The 12975-nt window shown below is 42.1% G+C and overlaps 1 protein-coding gene across 1 annotated transcript in view; it reads left to right on the top strand.

Annotated features, from left to right (window-relative positions):
• tsnare1 (T-SNARE Domain Containing 1) overlaps positions 1-12975 on the top strand; it is a 196696-nt gene that overhangs the window by 143664 nt on the left and 40057 nt on the right. The window contains exon 11 of the mRNA XM_078251935.1: positions 9837-9946. Within this exon, the coding sequence (XP_078108061.1) occupies positions 9837-9932 (96 nt within the window). The 3' untranslated portion in view covers positions 9933-9946. The remainder of the gene's footprint in view (positions 1-9836; positions 9947-12975) is intronic.

Below are 12975 nucleotides of genomic sequence, written 5' to 3' on the forward strand. Positions count from 1 at the left end.
TTTTAATGTTAAACATACATGTGGAAGGCACAGTGAATCCTTAAGCTAAACTGTATGGCTACCTTACCTATAGTAAGCTTATCTTCTATGTGTACATTTTTTTTCACAAATAGACCAATTTATCTTTGATATTCATATTCAGACATATTTAAATTTTTTAAATGTTGACATAATTTGGCGGCTCCCCTGCACTAACTCCAACAACCCCCTAAGGGTCACGGACCCCCTGTTGAAGATCTCTGCACTATAGAATGAGAGTGCAGCAGTGTGTACACATCTGTGGTTGCTGACATTGTGTATAAATCCAGAGAGGAGATGAGGCATACTAAGGTATTTCAGGTTCCTAACATAATGCTGACATTGCAACCAGGTTTATTTTTGATACTGTCTGCTTCCAAACAGGTACAGGTTATGATTGGTCCCTTAAAGCTTTCAATGACTTTCCTCACTTGTGTTGCCGCGATTGTATACGCAGGATGGCCATTGTAGAATCATGGCTAATGTTGTGTTGGTTTGTAAGTCAGCAGGGTCCGACATGACTGTTCAGTCTGAGTTTGCCAGTTTTCTGTATGTTGCTAAAGTCAGAGAAGAGCATCTACCATGTCAGAGGTAGACAACATGACTGGCTGTTATGTGCTTGTTCTTTTTAACAAAAGGCCAATCAATCTTTAACAAAAGTCTAAATATGCTGATGCTGGTAGGAGTTTTTGTTCCATTGTTGATAATGGTTGTCACGGTGCTTCCCCCGGAAGTCTGTGTTTATTTGCTGCTCTCTTTAAATATCATAATCAGGGTGACTGCATGGGACTCTGAGTTTTATGTAAATTGCATATAAGCCGATTACAAGTGAGGCAGTTCCGCTGTAAACATTATTTATTTTATGGACTTCCAATTTTTCCGACCAGAAGCGATAAAAGGAAAATAATAATATGGCCATTATCATTGCATTGCATTATTGTGGTATTAGGAGGATATTCCTCATGTCACACAAGGTAAGTAGTTTTTCTCCCAGAGACACAGCAAGTTTGTCCACCATGTAAGGGAGGAAGAGATAAGATAGATAGTTGGTTGTATGGCAGGCCTATCAGCTTTAATGGTTATTATGCAGTTTTTTGCATTCTCCATTGGAGAAATAAATGTTTTTAAAATGGTTTATGGTTGTTATGTCTCAGAGGACCTGCGAAATATTGAAAAATAAAAAGGTGAACAAGCCATTTATGCTCTCCTCTACTGTACCTCCTCTATTCTTTCCCTCTTCCTGGCTCTTGACCAGCCCTGCTGACCTCCATTTGGACATGGGATTTCTTGAAAGTGAAGCTGTTAAAAGCAAGACTTCTTCGTTAAAGACTGACAATGCACCAGAGAAGACCATGCTATCCTTCTAAACCAGGATGCCTACGCACCCTATTTTTACCAAACATTCTGGTAATAACTTATAACTGAACCTCAAGTGTCTGAACAACGACGACAGAGCTAACTCCCAAAAGCCTTTTTTTCTTTTTGCTCTGGTATCCTTTTGTAAAATATCAGACTGAATGGGGCTTTACTAAATTCTGCCATGACCTTAAAAATGTCAGGCTGTTGAAGTCCTTAATATTCAATGACAGCAATTATCGCTTAGTCCAAATTTAACATATTCATCTAAAAAGAGAAAAGTTATTTATTCTTATCATGTGCGCAATAATTACAGAGAAGCAGTTGTTGGCAATTAAAATCTCAGTCCTCAGGCACCCTGCAGCAATGCTCATTACATATCTATGAAAACGGACGTCACGCAAGTAAAAGCTAAATCTAAGACAACAAATAGTGCAAGTAAAAATATAGGGCTAAAATATAAACATTTATACAATATAAATTAAGTAATATAAATGTTTGTAGACAGTATTTCAAATAAACTAAATGTAAACAGAAAGTAAACAGGAATGTGGTAAATACTGGATATGCAAAATTAGAAGTAATATACAGTATGTACACAGAGGTGTAAAAGTAAAGTATATAACGGGTGGTCACAGTACAATGGTAAAGTGGCACTTTACCACCGGGTTAACATTGGGGGCAGAAGCGCCACAATATGTCCGGAGTCCGGCAAGCAGCCGCTTTACGGTTTCCACCAGAAGCACATTTCTCTCGATCATCAAGCAATTCTACTCTTCTGCTGTCAAACTAGAGCTAATCTCTAGTATGTGTATGTATGTGTGTGTGTGTGTGTGTGTGTGTGTGTGTGTGTGTGTGTATACATGCATTCTGCCCGCTCATGTTTCGCTCTCTGTTTAGACACAAATGTGTGGAACAGGTGCGTCATTTAACCTTTGTGTTGTCCCTCGGGTCACCGGGACGCCGAAAATGATTGCTCCGGATCGCGAGCCGTTCGCAGAGCTCTGTGGCGCGCTGCATACTGTGTGAACAATTGCTTAACATAGTCGCCAAAACTAAGAGGTCAGTGATTCCCAGCGTTTTGCGACAAAAGAATGTGCTTCAGTAATGTAAACCCGGTGTAATGTAAAGTAACAGTATAATGGTAGAGTGACAGATGATGAGCTCAGGAGCTCAAGAGTTCAAACGCCTTATGGCCTGTGCCTGTGGGATGAAACTGTGCCTGTGGGATGAAACTGTCCCTGAACCTGGTGGTGTGGGACCCGGTGCTGCTGTACCGTCTGTTTGATGGCAGCAGGCAAAACAGTTTGTGGCCGTGGTGATTAAGGTCCCTGACTATCCTGTTGGCTTTCTTTTTGGAGCGCTGGGCGTAGAGGTTCCTCGTGGAGGTCATCCATCCTGGTGATGTGCTGGTCAGTATTCACCACCCTCTATAGAGTTACTTATGGTTGAGGGTGGTGAAACTGCCATACCAGGCGGTGATGCAGCCGGTCAGGATGCTCTCAATGGTGCATCCTTAGAAGTTGCAGAGTATCCTGGAGTCCATGATGAACCTCCTCAGCCTACAAAGGAAGAAGAGCTACTGCCATGCAGTCTTGGTGATAGTGTCGGTGTGGTGAGTCCAGGTCAGGACCTCACTAGTCTATACAGACAACGTTTAATTTCCGTGATTGTTCCTGTGCCGCTGGAAATTCCGCCGGATGTCCCTTCACCTTCCGCTTTATTTGTGTTGGCTTTCTAAACTACGGTCAATTTATGAGGACTGCTCCTCAGATCTGTACTATGTTCCACCAAAACAAGTTCCTTCCCAAGCCTATTTTGCAGAGGCACCGTTGCTCCGTCCAGGGTTTAGCGCCGCCCAGGACGATTGTGATTGGTTTAAATAAAAGCCAATAAACCAGAGCACATTTTTCTCCCATCCTGGAATGTTGTGTGGACTAGCCAGACCTTCCTCCACAGCACTGTGGAGATAGGTTTGGCAATGCAAGACTAGGACGTCACTGCTGTTGATATGAAGGTTGTTGTCCGGGCACCAAGACGTCAGGGCTCTGACCTCCTCTCTGTAGACCATCTCGTCACCCTTGTTGATCAGGCCGATGGCGGCTGTGTCGTCAATCAGTCGTGAGTGAACTGGGAGTACAGCAGAGGGCTAAGCACAAAGTCAGGGTGGAGGATGCGCTGGTGCCTATCTGCACAGCCTGGGGTCTGCCCATCAAGAGCTGGTGTTGAGTCCCAGGTCTTTGAGCTTGGTGACGAGCTTGGAGGGCACAATGGTGTTGAATGCTGAACTATAGTCTATGAACAGCATTGTCACATATGTGTTCCTCTAGTCCAGGTGGGAGAGGGCAGTGTGGAGGGCTATTCTCTGGAGGGTCTGTGGATCTATTAGGCCTGCATGTAAACTGCAGTGGTTCCAGTGAGTCAGGGAAGGAGGAGGTGATAAAGGATTTGACTAACCGCTCAAAGCACTTTATAATTATGGAAATGAGTGCTCCTGTGCGGTAGTCATTACCGGCCCTGCCATGGGTATTCCCCATTGAAAAATCAAAATCAGAAAATGGTTAGAGGTCATACAGAGGAAGACATACACTGGCTTTGTGTCAAGCACATTGTTCAAGATAGTGATAAAGGATTTGAGGGAATCCTTCCCCCTCTCCCTGGCAGAGGTCACTGATGTAGTTTAAAAGCACCACAGAGGCAAGGTGCCCAAGGTATATGAGTTTCACCCTAAGCGGCTGAAGGTTCGGGAATTTTTTCAATCTGTTGTAGCTTACATGTTTCTTTTGAATCCTGCTTAAGTTGAGGACAGTCCCCATGGGCCGAAAGATGGGCTGGTAGTTGCATTTACCAAGGGAACTTAAGGACGTGTTCTTTTTTTCAAATTTCTAGGTGCCGTAGGTGAATGCAGGATAGATTCAGTTGGTACACTGCAGAATCTGTCCTGAACAGTGGACTTGCTCTTTACCTTCACATAAATACTGAAGGGCTCATGGGTGTTTTGTTTTATAGACCTAGAGAAGGCTTATGACCGTGTCTCCAGATTCTTTCTACAATCTTTAGCGGGGCTTGGACTTTGCCAAGGTTGTCAGGACGTCACCTTTTCTACCTCTTCTATAGATAATATGGTCTGTTTCAATTTCACTTTGTCACGTTTTTGTTTCAGCGTTTAGTTTGGTTTCAGTGAAGATGCCATGTCACAGTTAGCGATCAGATCAGTACCACTGAGAGAAATACTGCTTAAGTGTATTCTCCACTCTGACAAGAATTCTTCTTCTTTTTTCCCATATGATACTGACTATAGCCCATATTGATTATATAATAAGGTGTGAGGAAGACACTGTCTTCTCCCTGAGGCCTTGCAGCACCCATAGGCCCTGAAGTGTTGGCACTAAGGACACCATTCTCTGGCAGATTAAGTCACTGGTGATAAGACCATCCCTCCTCTATCCTCCTCTGTCTCTCCCTCTGCAAGTCTCTCTGTTCCTGCCTCTCAGCCTGCCCTGCAATCTAGAAAACTCTGGTTTAAAAATACTGCAACACTTCCTTTGTCATACTAAGCCCTTTTTTGTCCCCCCCCTCTACCTTATTTATGTTCTTGTTCTCCCCAAATAACAGCAGTGCCGGGATGAGCGAGCTGGAGAAAGGGGGGAAATAGAAGGGAACGAGTGTTTGGAAGAGAGAGGGAGGGAGGGAATACAGTATAGAGAGCGGGAGCGACTCAGCACTGTCGAGCAGAGAGAAGGAGAGGATGGCAGAGAAAGTTTATAAGGCATAGTTTAGGAGGAAACGCGTGAGAGAAGCTGGGGAATCTGTGGTGGCCAGCTGCAAGAGGGGAGATAGCGGAGAAAGGCTTTTAATTCTCAATCCCCACAGAGCCTTTGAAAATTACCAATCTTCTTATCACAGACGCAGGGCTGCTTATGCAAATTGTTGTGGAGTGGAACGTTTAAACGGAAAATTACTCGACAGCATTTTTTTTCTCCCCCTCTCCCTCTCTCCCGCTCTCTTCCACACAGAAAGGCTGTTTTGAGTCACAGATAAGAATATGAATTGCTCTCTCCGTGCTTTGAAGCGCGTCAGGATTTAAAGACTCCAGCCTCAGCTCTGGTCTAACGCCGCTGCTCTCGCTGCCTTTGTAGCAGAAAACAGGCCGGGGAAAAAAGGGAGAAAAAGCATTTCAAAACAAACATAGATTCTGTGCTCCAACACAGCGTCACCGCCTGAGGAGACAAGGAAATATAAATACCCCCCCCCCCCCCCCATTCACTCTATTTACTTAAATATTTTTACTTAACACAGTCAACACATTTCTTCTTTTTTTTCCAGACATGGATGAATAAGACTAATGTGCTGTGTGGAGGAAATGTTGAAAAAACGTTTGAAATGAAACTAGTGTCTAGTTACATGCTCTTAAAATGAAAATAACGTATTGAATGCAAGTGACAATTAATGTTGTGCTTTTTTTCATGTTTCTGTGATCAAGTAGTTTTTGATGTATGCTGTCATGGTTGCGATTTTCTGTTATAGTTTTTCTTGTTTTATTGTGTTAAATCATTCCCCGTTTCCTTGTTGTTTACTGTCTCTTGTGTTTTTCATCCTTGTGTATGTTTTATGCTTCAGTTTCCTGTTTTATTTTGTAGTCTGTTTTTCTCCCTTGTCATGTCTTGTTTTACTTCCTACTTTGCGTTTTCCCGCCTTTGTGATTGTCTGCCCCACCCTGATGTGTTTCACCTGTTCCTGAGCCCTCGTTACCTTGTGTATTTAGTCTCTGTGTTGTCTTTGTCTGTTGTCAGATCATTGTCTGTGTATGTTTACCCCCTTTGTCTCGGTGTGCCAGTTTATTTTGGTTAGGGTTTTGGTTCCTCCACAGTTTTTGGTACCATTTTTGCCTGCTTTCTTCAGGAATCCTTTTTATTGTATCACTTTTTATTTTATTAAATCCTCAAGCTCACCACTGCCCTGTTGTCTCTGCATTTTTTTGGATCTGCCATTTCCCTAATCGTAACATATGCTTCATATTGGCTGTTATGATAGCCAGTGGTGGAATGTAACTAAGTACATTTACTCAAGTACTGTATTAAAGTCCAAATGTTGAGGTACTTGTACTTTACTTCAGTCTTTTCTTTTTATGCCACATGTCAGAAAGAAATATTGTACTTTTTACTTCACTAAATTCATCTGTTACAGCTTTAGTTACTAGTTACTTTACACATTAAGATTTCTGCACACAAAACACATGTAGTTTATATAATTGGATGTTTTATTCTAAATGAAACTAGCCAACAGTATAACGTCCTACAAGTCCAGCTGAAATGATTAGACCATTAAGCACACAACTGTTTGGATCCTTTACACTTTCTACAATGGGAGGAGAGTTCTTCACTTTTAATACTTTAACTACATTTTCCTGATGATACACACTTTTACTTAAGTAACATTTTAAATGCAGGACTTTTACTTGTAACAGAGTATTTTTACAGTGTGGTATTAGTACTTTTACTTAAAGGTGCAATATGTAATACTGACAGCTAGTGTTTAAAATAGTTACTGCAGTACAAATTCAAAATACTGGAGAGAGTCCTCTCCCCTGCCCCCTCCTCCCCAGACTCCGAAGTTCACGGAGGTTGCCAGGCTGAGACCGCAGCATCCACAACAATGTTGCTAGGTATTAGATAGAGACATTACTCCACAGCACAGAGTAGCTAACGTGAGATGCTGGCTATATTGACAGTCATAGAAGCCTGTGCTCATGCGGAGGTAGGAACCGCTAAAAATAACACTACCTTGCCGTCCTCTGAACACACTTTATTGGCTTAGAATTACAACATACTGTATATTGAACTCATAAAGTGAAATTTATATTCTGCCATAGTTAATTGTTGCCCTGAAGAAACTGCTTTTAGGCTACATTGCAGTATTTATTGTCCATAATATTTTGTCCATAACAAAAGTTTGTCATCAATAAAAGTAAATGTACAATATACAACTACTATTATTATTATTAATAATAGTTGTATATTGTACATTTAATTTTATTAAATTATTATTAAATTATTATTATTATTAATAATACTATATGTAATTATTAATATTATAAATATGGGTGTGTATATATTGCGTACAATGTATACTTTATTCTTTAATCAGGACACACAAAAAAACGGTCCATAGCACATACAAAACATAGCAAAAGAGACACAAATACAAGACAAAACACGTACAATAAGAAATAAGAAACAGTCAGACCTGTACAATATTCTGACAAACCTAATTACAATGTGCAATGTGTAAAAAAGTAAATAAATATGTTGCAACAATCCAACCAGTCCCTCTGTGTCTTGAGATATGCAGTCATGGGAGTCCAAGTCTCATTTGCCAAAAGCATTTTAAGACTAAAGCCCATCTTCAGGACAGTCTCACAATTTTGTGTTTTTGAAAAATGAGCTAACTAAAGATGCTGCTCTTTTAAAAGATGGTAAGGGATGTTTTGTACCCACTCAAAGAGGACGGGAGGCTTTGTAATGAGATGAAAAACCTGCAGAAGTCACCATTTCCCCACAGTTTTTCTCCATTTTTAACTTTTGAAGTTAAGCAATGACACAAGCACTAACTAACTAAACCGGCTAATTAAGCCGATAGCCTTGCATGGGCTGAATATGTAGGGAAAATTATCTTATTTGGGTGATTTACATCTGCCAGTCTTTTGCCTCTCTCCTCTTTTTCCTCCTCTGTCATGTAAGGCTGCCATCACACAGACAAGAATAATGTGCAGCAGAGCCATCACAGGGATGACGGCACAGCATTTTGATGGAGAGAAGTGTGGGCCACCCCTGGACAGTCATCCCATTCACTCAGTCCCTGCATTTGATCTGTTATTTGTCAGCGTGACCTTGAATCTTCTAGTTCCTCTACAACTGCATTCATCGTATCTGGTTGAAATAGCACTTTCCTTGTTTTTGTTTTTTCATGTTCTCTTTCAAGAGGTCTGTCCTTTGTTCTTTTTTTTGTTGATGCAAATTGTGAGTGCATGTGAAGGTGTGCTGTGGGGCTGCACTGAATTAGCTCAGAAACAACAAAATAGGGCAGCTGGGGGTGTTGTGGCTCTGCGGTTATTAAACTAGAACTTGACATTTACTGAGCCGCAAATGCACTATATGCAAACGTGCAGTTTAGAGCTGAATGTTTAGCTCTTATGAACTGGCAAATCACTGCTTAAATCACTGCGGTCTAATGTAAACCACCAGCAGAGAGTATATGAGTGTAATTTGGCATTTTAGGCCTTTATTTTGATAGGACAGCTTAGACATGAAAGGGGAGACCGCTGCTGCGAGGACTAAAGGCTGATATAGGCTTCTGCATTAAATCGACGCCGTGGTTATGTGTGTTGGTACATGAAGACACAGACCCTACACTGTAGCCTGACATGCACCTCTCTCAAAATGTACACGTGGTGGCGACGCACGTGGACGTTTATGCTCAGCGCATTGGTCGTTGCAGTATTCTCCCAAACACCAGAGGGTGTCCAAACAAAATAATCTGTGAATAATCAAGAAGTAGTAGAGAAGAAGAGAGCGGAAGTAAAGGAAAGCCAAGGGGGTAAGCGTCTCCTCACAACCCGAAAATTAAACCCCTATGGAGCCATTTTGATGTTAATAAGCCATCACCCCCGTTAGCATTCCATTGACTGCCATTCATTTTGACGTCACTTTTACAGCGAATAACTTTACATCTGAAGCGTTTAAAGACTTTATTTGTCCATTGTTTATTTCTAAAGAAACTCAATGTATAAAAGGTATAAACAATTGTGTCATAACCACGCGACTTACTGTTGCATAGTAGAGGAATTAGCGTATAGTACAGGAGAAGCTCGCAGACCGTTTCAACGCTCGGCGCTCACCGGAAAAGTGCTTCTAATATCCTTCACTGGTCTCCGTCCAGAGCAACGGGATCTGTTGGTCCATTCTTATATAATGTCTATGAGGAAAGCAGGCTGCCTGGTAACAGTAGTAAACACATTCATGAAAACACAGACGTACCGCCAAACATTGCATTTATCTACTCTAATTATAAACGTCAATGTTTATCGCCAACTCAAAATGACTGTCTGCCTCCAACACTGTTTAGAACACTCTTTTCATGAGGCAATCCTGTTTTTTTTCTACACTCTGGCAAAATCCTTTTTCTTCTCCCAGTTTGTCTCTCTCTCTGACCACATGTTTAAGGCTGTTTGACTCCATGTAGTATGTATGTGAAGAATCATACAGATGTTTGTAGAGGCGAGCCTGCTCTGCCAGTCTTCCCAGCCAACCGTGGTGAACTAAATGTGCAGTGCGCGTTGTTAACACGGGGAAACGACAGCTGTCGGCTACCATAAACCTAGCTTCCCCCCCAGTGTGCAGTGTCCAACAGGTATCGTGTCATGCTTGAATTCCACCTACCTACTGAATCCTTTCTCCCCACAGAGGCAGCTGAGGAAGAGGAAGTGCTACCTGCTGGTGGCCGGAGGCATCGTTCTCATCGTCCTCATCATCATCATTGCTGTTTCGGCGAGGAAATGAGACCGGCCACTGTGGTAAGAAACAGTCATCCACAAAACAATACTGCGGTCATAATGGCTAATTTGATAACCAGCCAAGTACCTTGTTTAGGTACAGAGATGTAGACCGCCTTCCCAGGCTCCTTCATGTCACTGCTGCTGAGTTCCACAACGATGGAGGTAGACTTGCTCGCACTGTTGATACTTTCAAATTTAGAATCTGTAAATCTCTCTCTCTCTCTCTCTCTCATTAAAATCAAGTGGCAACCGCAATGCTGAGCCGTGAATACATATTTTTTAAATGGGTTTCGTAGTTTCTTTTCTTTTGTGCTTTGGTGGGAGTTTTTAGAATGTTTGTCCCATTAAAAAGATAAGGAGAAGTATTTTGGGGTCAGCCCACACATTCTCTCTCCCATCACATCAAAAAGTGACCCTTGGTCAAGTGTATTTGGCGTTTGTTATTGATGCAAAAAGTCTCCTTTAGCGTCATATTAAAAACGCGCTTGGTCGGGACTCTTGCCATCACTATTCGAAGCTCTCAGGACTTGCTTCTAGCCCTTTGGCTTCATGTTTCGACGTGCTTGGTCGGGACTCTTGGCGTCACTTTGACGCTCTGGCATGCAGCACAAGAACGGGACAGTTATGTTTAGGAAAAGATGGTGGGTGGGGTTACAAAATGTACGTTTCAGTGACACGAGGGACAAGAACGGGACATGAACCCCGGTCTCCTGGGGGAAAGTCCTGTGTTGTTTGACCCATCCACAACCCCAACCAACCTCCTTATGAGGATTCTCGGTCTTTCGTACTACTCTCTACCGTTGTCTCTCTTAATACTACGTCATCTTACAGCGCCGCGGTGCCCGGTGCGTTCCATACAGACGCTAAAGGGTGATTTTTGCGTCGGTATCTGACGCTGAGCATCAGTATTTAACGAGTTGGGAGTGAGAGCGGGTTGTGTATTACTGTACTAATGTCACGGAATGTTGTGCCGACTAGTCAGACCCTCCTCCGCAGCGCTGTGGAGATAGGTCTGGCAATTGCAAGGCTAATTTTACAAAACATATTCATATGACATTAGAAATGTCATATATGGGCGCCTGGGTAGCTCACCTGGTATAGAGGGCACCATATGAAGAGGCTCACCTTGGCTGGGCAACCCTAAAGTGTAGAGCAATAGGTGAAACCGTTTTCGCAGCAATTGACATTTTGCAATTGACACATGTTGGTGCTTGTGGTTGTGTAAGCACATGTATATGTATATAACTAGGAATGTCAGCAATCACATTTATCTACATGTTATAGTATTTTCCACATTCAAGCGTCTTGTTTTTCTTCAGTTTGGCTCACCCTCTAACCACCGGTACAGGTGGTAGGTGTCAATTGGGTGAGGCGGGGTTAAAAGGGTTTGAGGAGAAGGGGAGTGGGAGAGAAGGAATGGGCAGCTTGCAGAGATTGCGCTGTTTGTTTGTTTGAGGGTATTTTGCCCTAAGGGGAGTTTTTTTGGAGTATGTTTCGGTGTCATTTTGTAAATACAAAATACACAAATTGTGCACTTTAAAAGCCTCCTCTCCAGTTTTCAAGCGTGACATGGAGTGAGAACGGGTTGTGAGAAACGGTAATACAGGCTCTCACAGTTAGCCTGTTGGTAACCAATATGAGCCCATACAGAGCGTGTACGAGCCCACAGTCATGAAACCGTCAACAACACTCCTTGTAGACTCTGCCATCAGGGGAAAAAAAAATCTCTGTCTGCCAAAGTCCAAATCAAATGGCTTAAAGCCATAGTTTGTTCCAGCCTCCATCAAGCGGCTGAACTCTAAGGCTAAAACTTCTCACTTTAACTTTTTGAATTCTTACAGGTTATTTTTTAAGCTGCTGTGTTGTCATTGTCAAAACCTATAGTCAGTAAATGTCTCTTATGTTTTAAGATGCTTTCATGTTTTTCTGATGTCGTTATGTGAAGCAACTGAAGCGACTTTAGCTCTGTGCCCAAGACAGATTTGCCCTCGGGGACAATCAAGTGTACTTTACTCTTCCTTTTACTCGTACGTTAGACGACAACTCTCAGTCAACTAACAACTAACACCAGTCTAAATGTGCTCTTACTGGTGGCTTACTGACAAAGTTGTCATCTATGAGTGATATGGTACTTCCATGTTTTCTCCAATGTATTGATGTCATTAACTATCATGTATTAATTCATTCATGCTGGTGGTGAAAACTAAAGTTGGATTCTTTGTGCCTGTCAGCCACAGCCACACGGCTAACACTTTGGTTACCTGGTTGGACTTCTCATTTTGAATAAGAACCAGTAAATAAGCTGAGAGATGGTTAACCCCTGAGCCTTAAATGGTGATCAGCTTAAATTCATTCTAAAAAGTTATACATTTTATTTGTCAAACAAGAATCCGCAGAAAGTATATTTAATTTTGATTAAGGAGTTTTCCCTCGTCTATATTCCTGCCAATTTGACTTGTGACACTAAAGAACCACCTAACTAACTTTAGCATTACACATTACTCATGGCTGGAAAGGCTCTTAAAAACACGGGGGTTTTTTTCTCTTGCTTACCGTTCAATATAAGATGTCTCCGCTTGCATAAAGTATTGATCGTCACCTATTTTCCTTTGTGGGGAGGAAAATGGAAATCCTGTGGAACAAGGCATTCTATTCATAAAACAGCAGGCTGAATCAATGCTCCCGTGGCGTCTGGCCCACGGGGAGGCTCAGCATTTGTTGGTCGACGCTTAAGTGGCTAGACACTACAGGTTACCACAGCAAGACTGAGTCAGTGCTAAAAAAAAAAAGAAATGGTCCACAACTGGCGTACTGTTTCCATGTTCAAAGAAAGCTTTATTGATGTCCACCTGTGCTGTCACAAAGCAGCACCACAGTGCTGACAAGTGGGGTACATATTTTTCTCCAAATTACTCTATGAATTTGAGGGTTTTGGTCTTATGTTTCCAAGCGCATGAAGCATCTAGATATGTAGAATCAAGATCCAACTTGTTTAATTCATAGTTGGCGTTGCATTGAATGGTAGTTCACAGCAGCCTTCTATATCG

The sequence above is a fragment of the Sander vitreus genome, chromosome 6, assembly GCF_031162955.1.
Source record: "Sander vitreus isolate 19-12246 chromosome 6, sanVit1, whole genome shotgun sequence".
Lineage (NCBI taxonomy): Eukaryota > Metazoa > Chordata > Actinopteri > Perciformes > Percidae > Sander > Sander vitreus.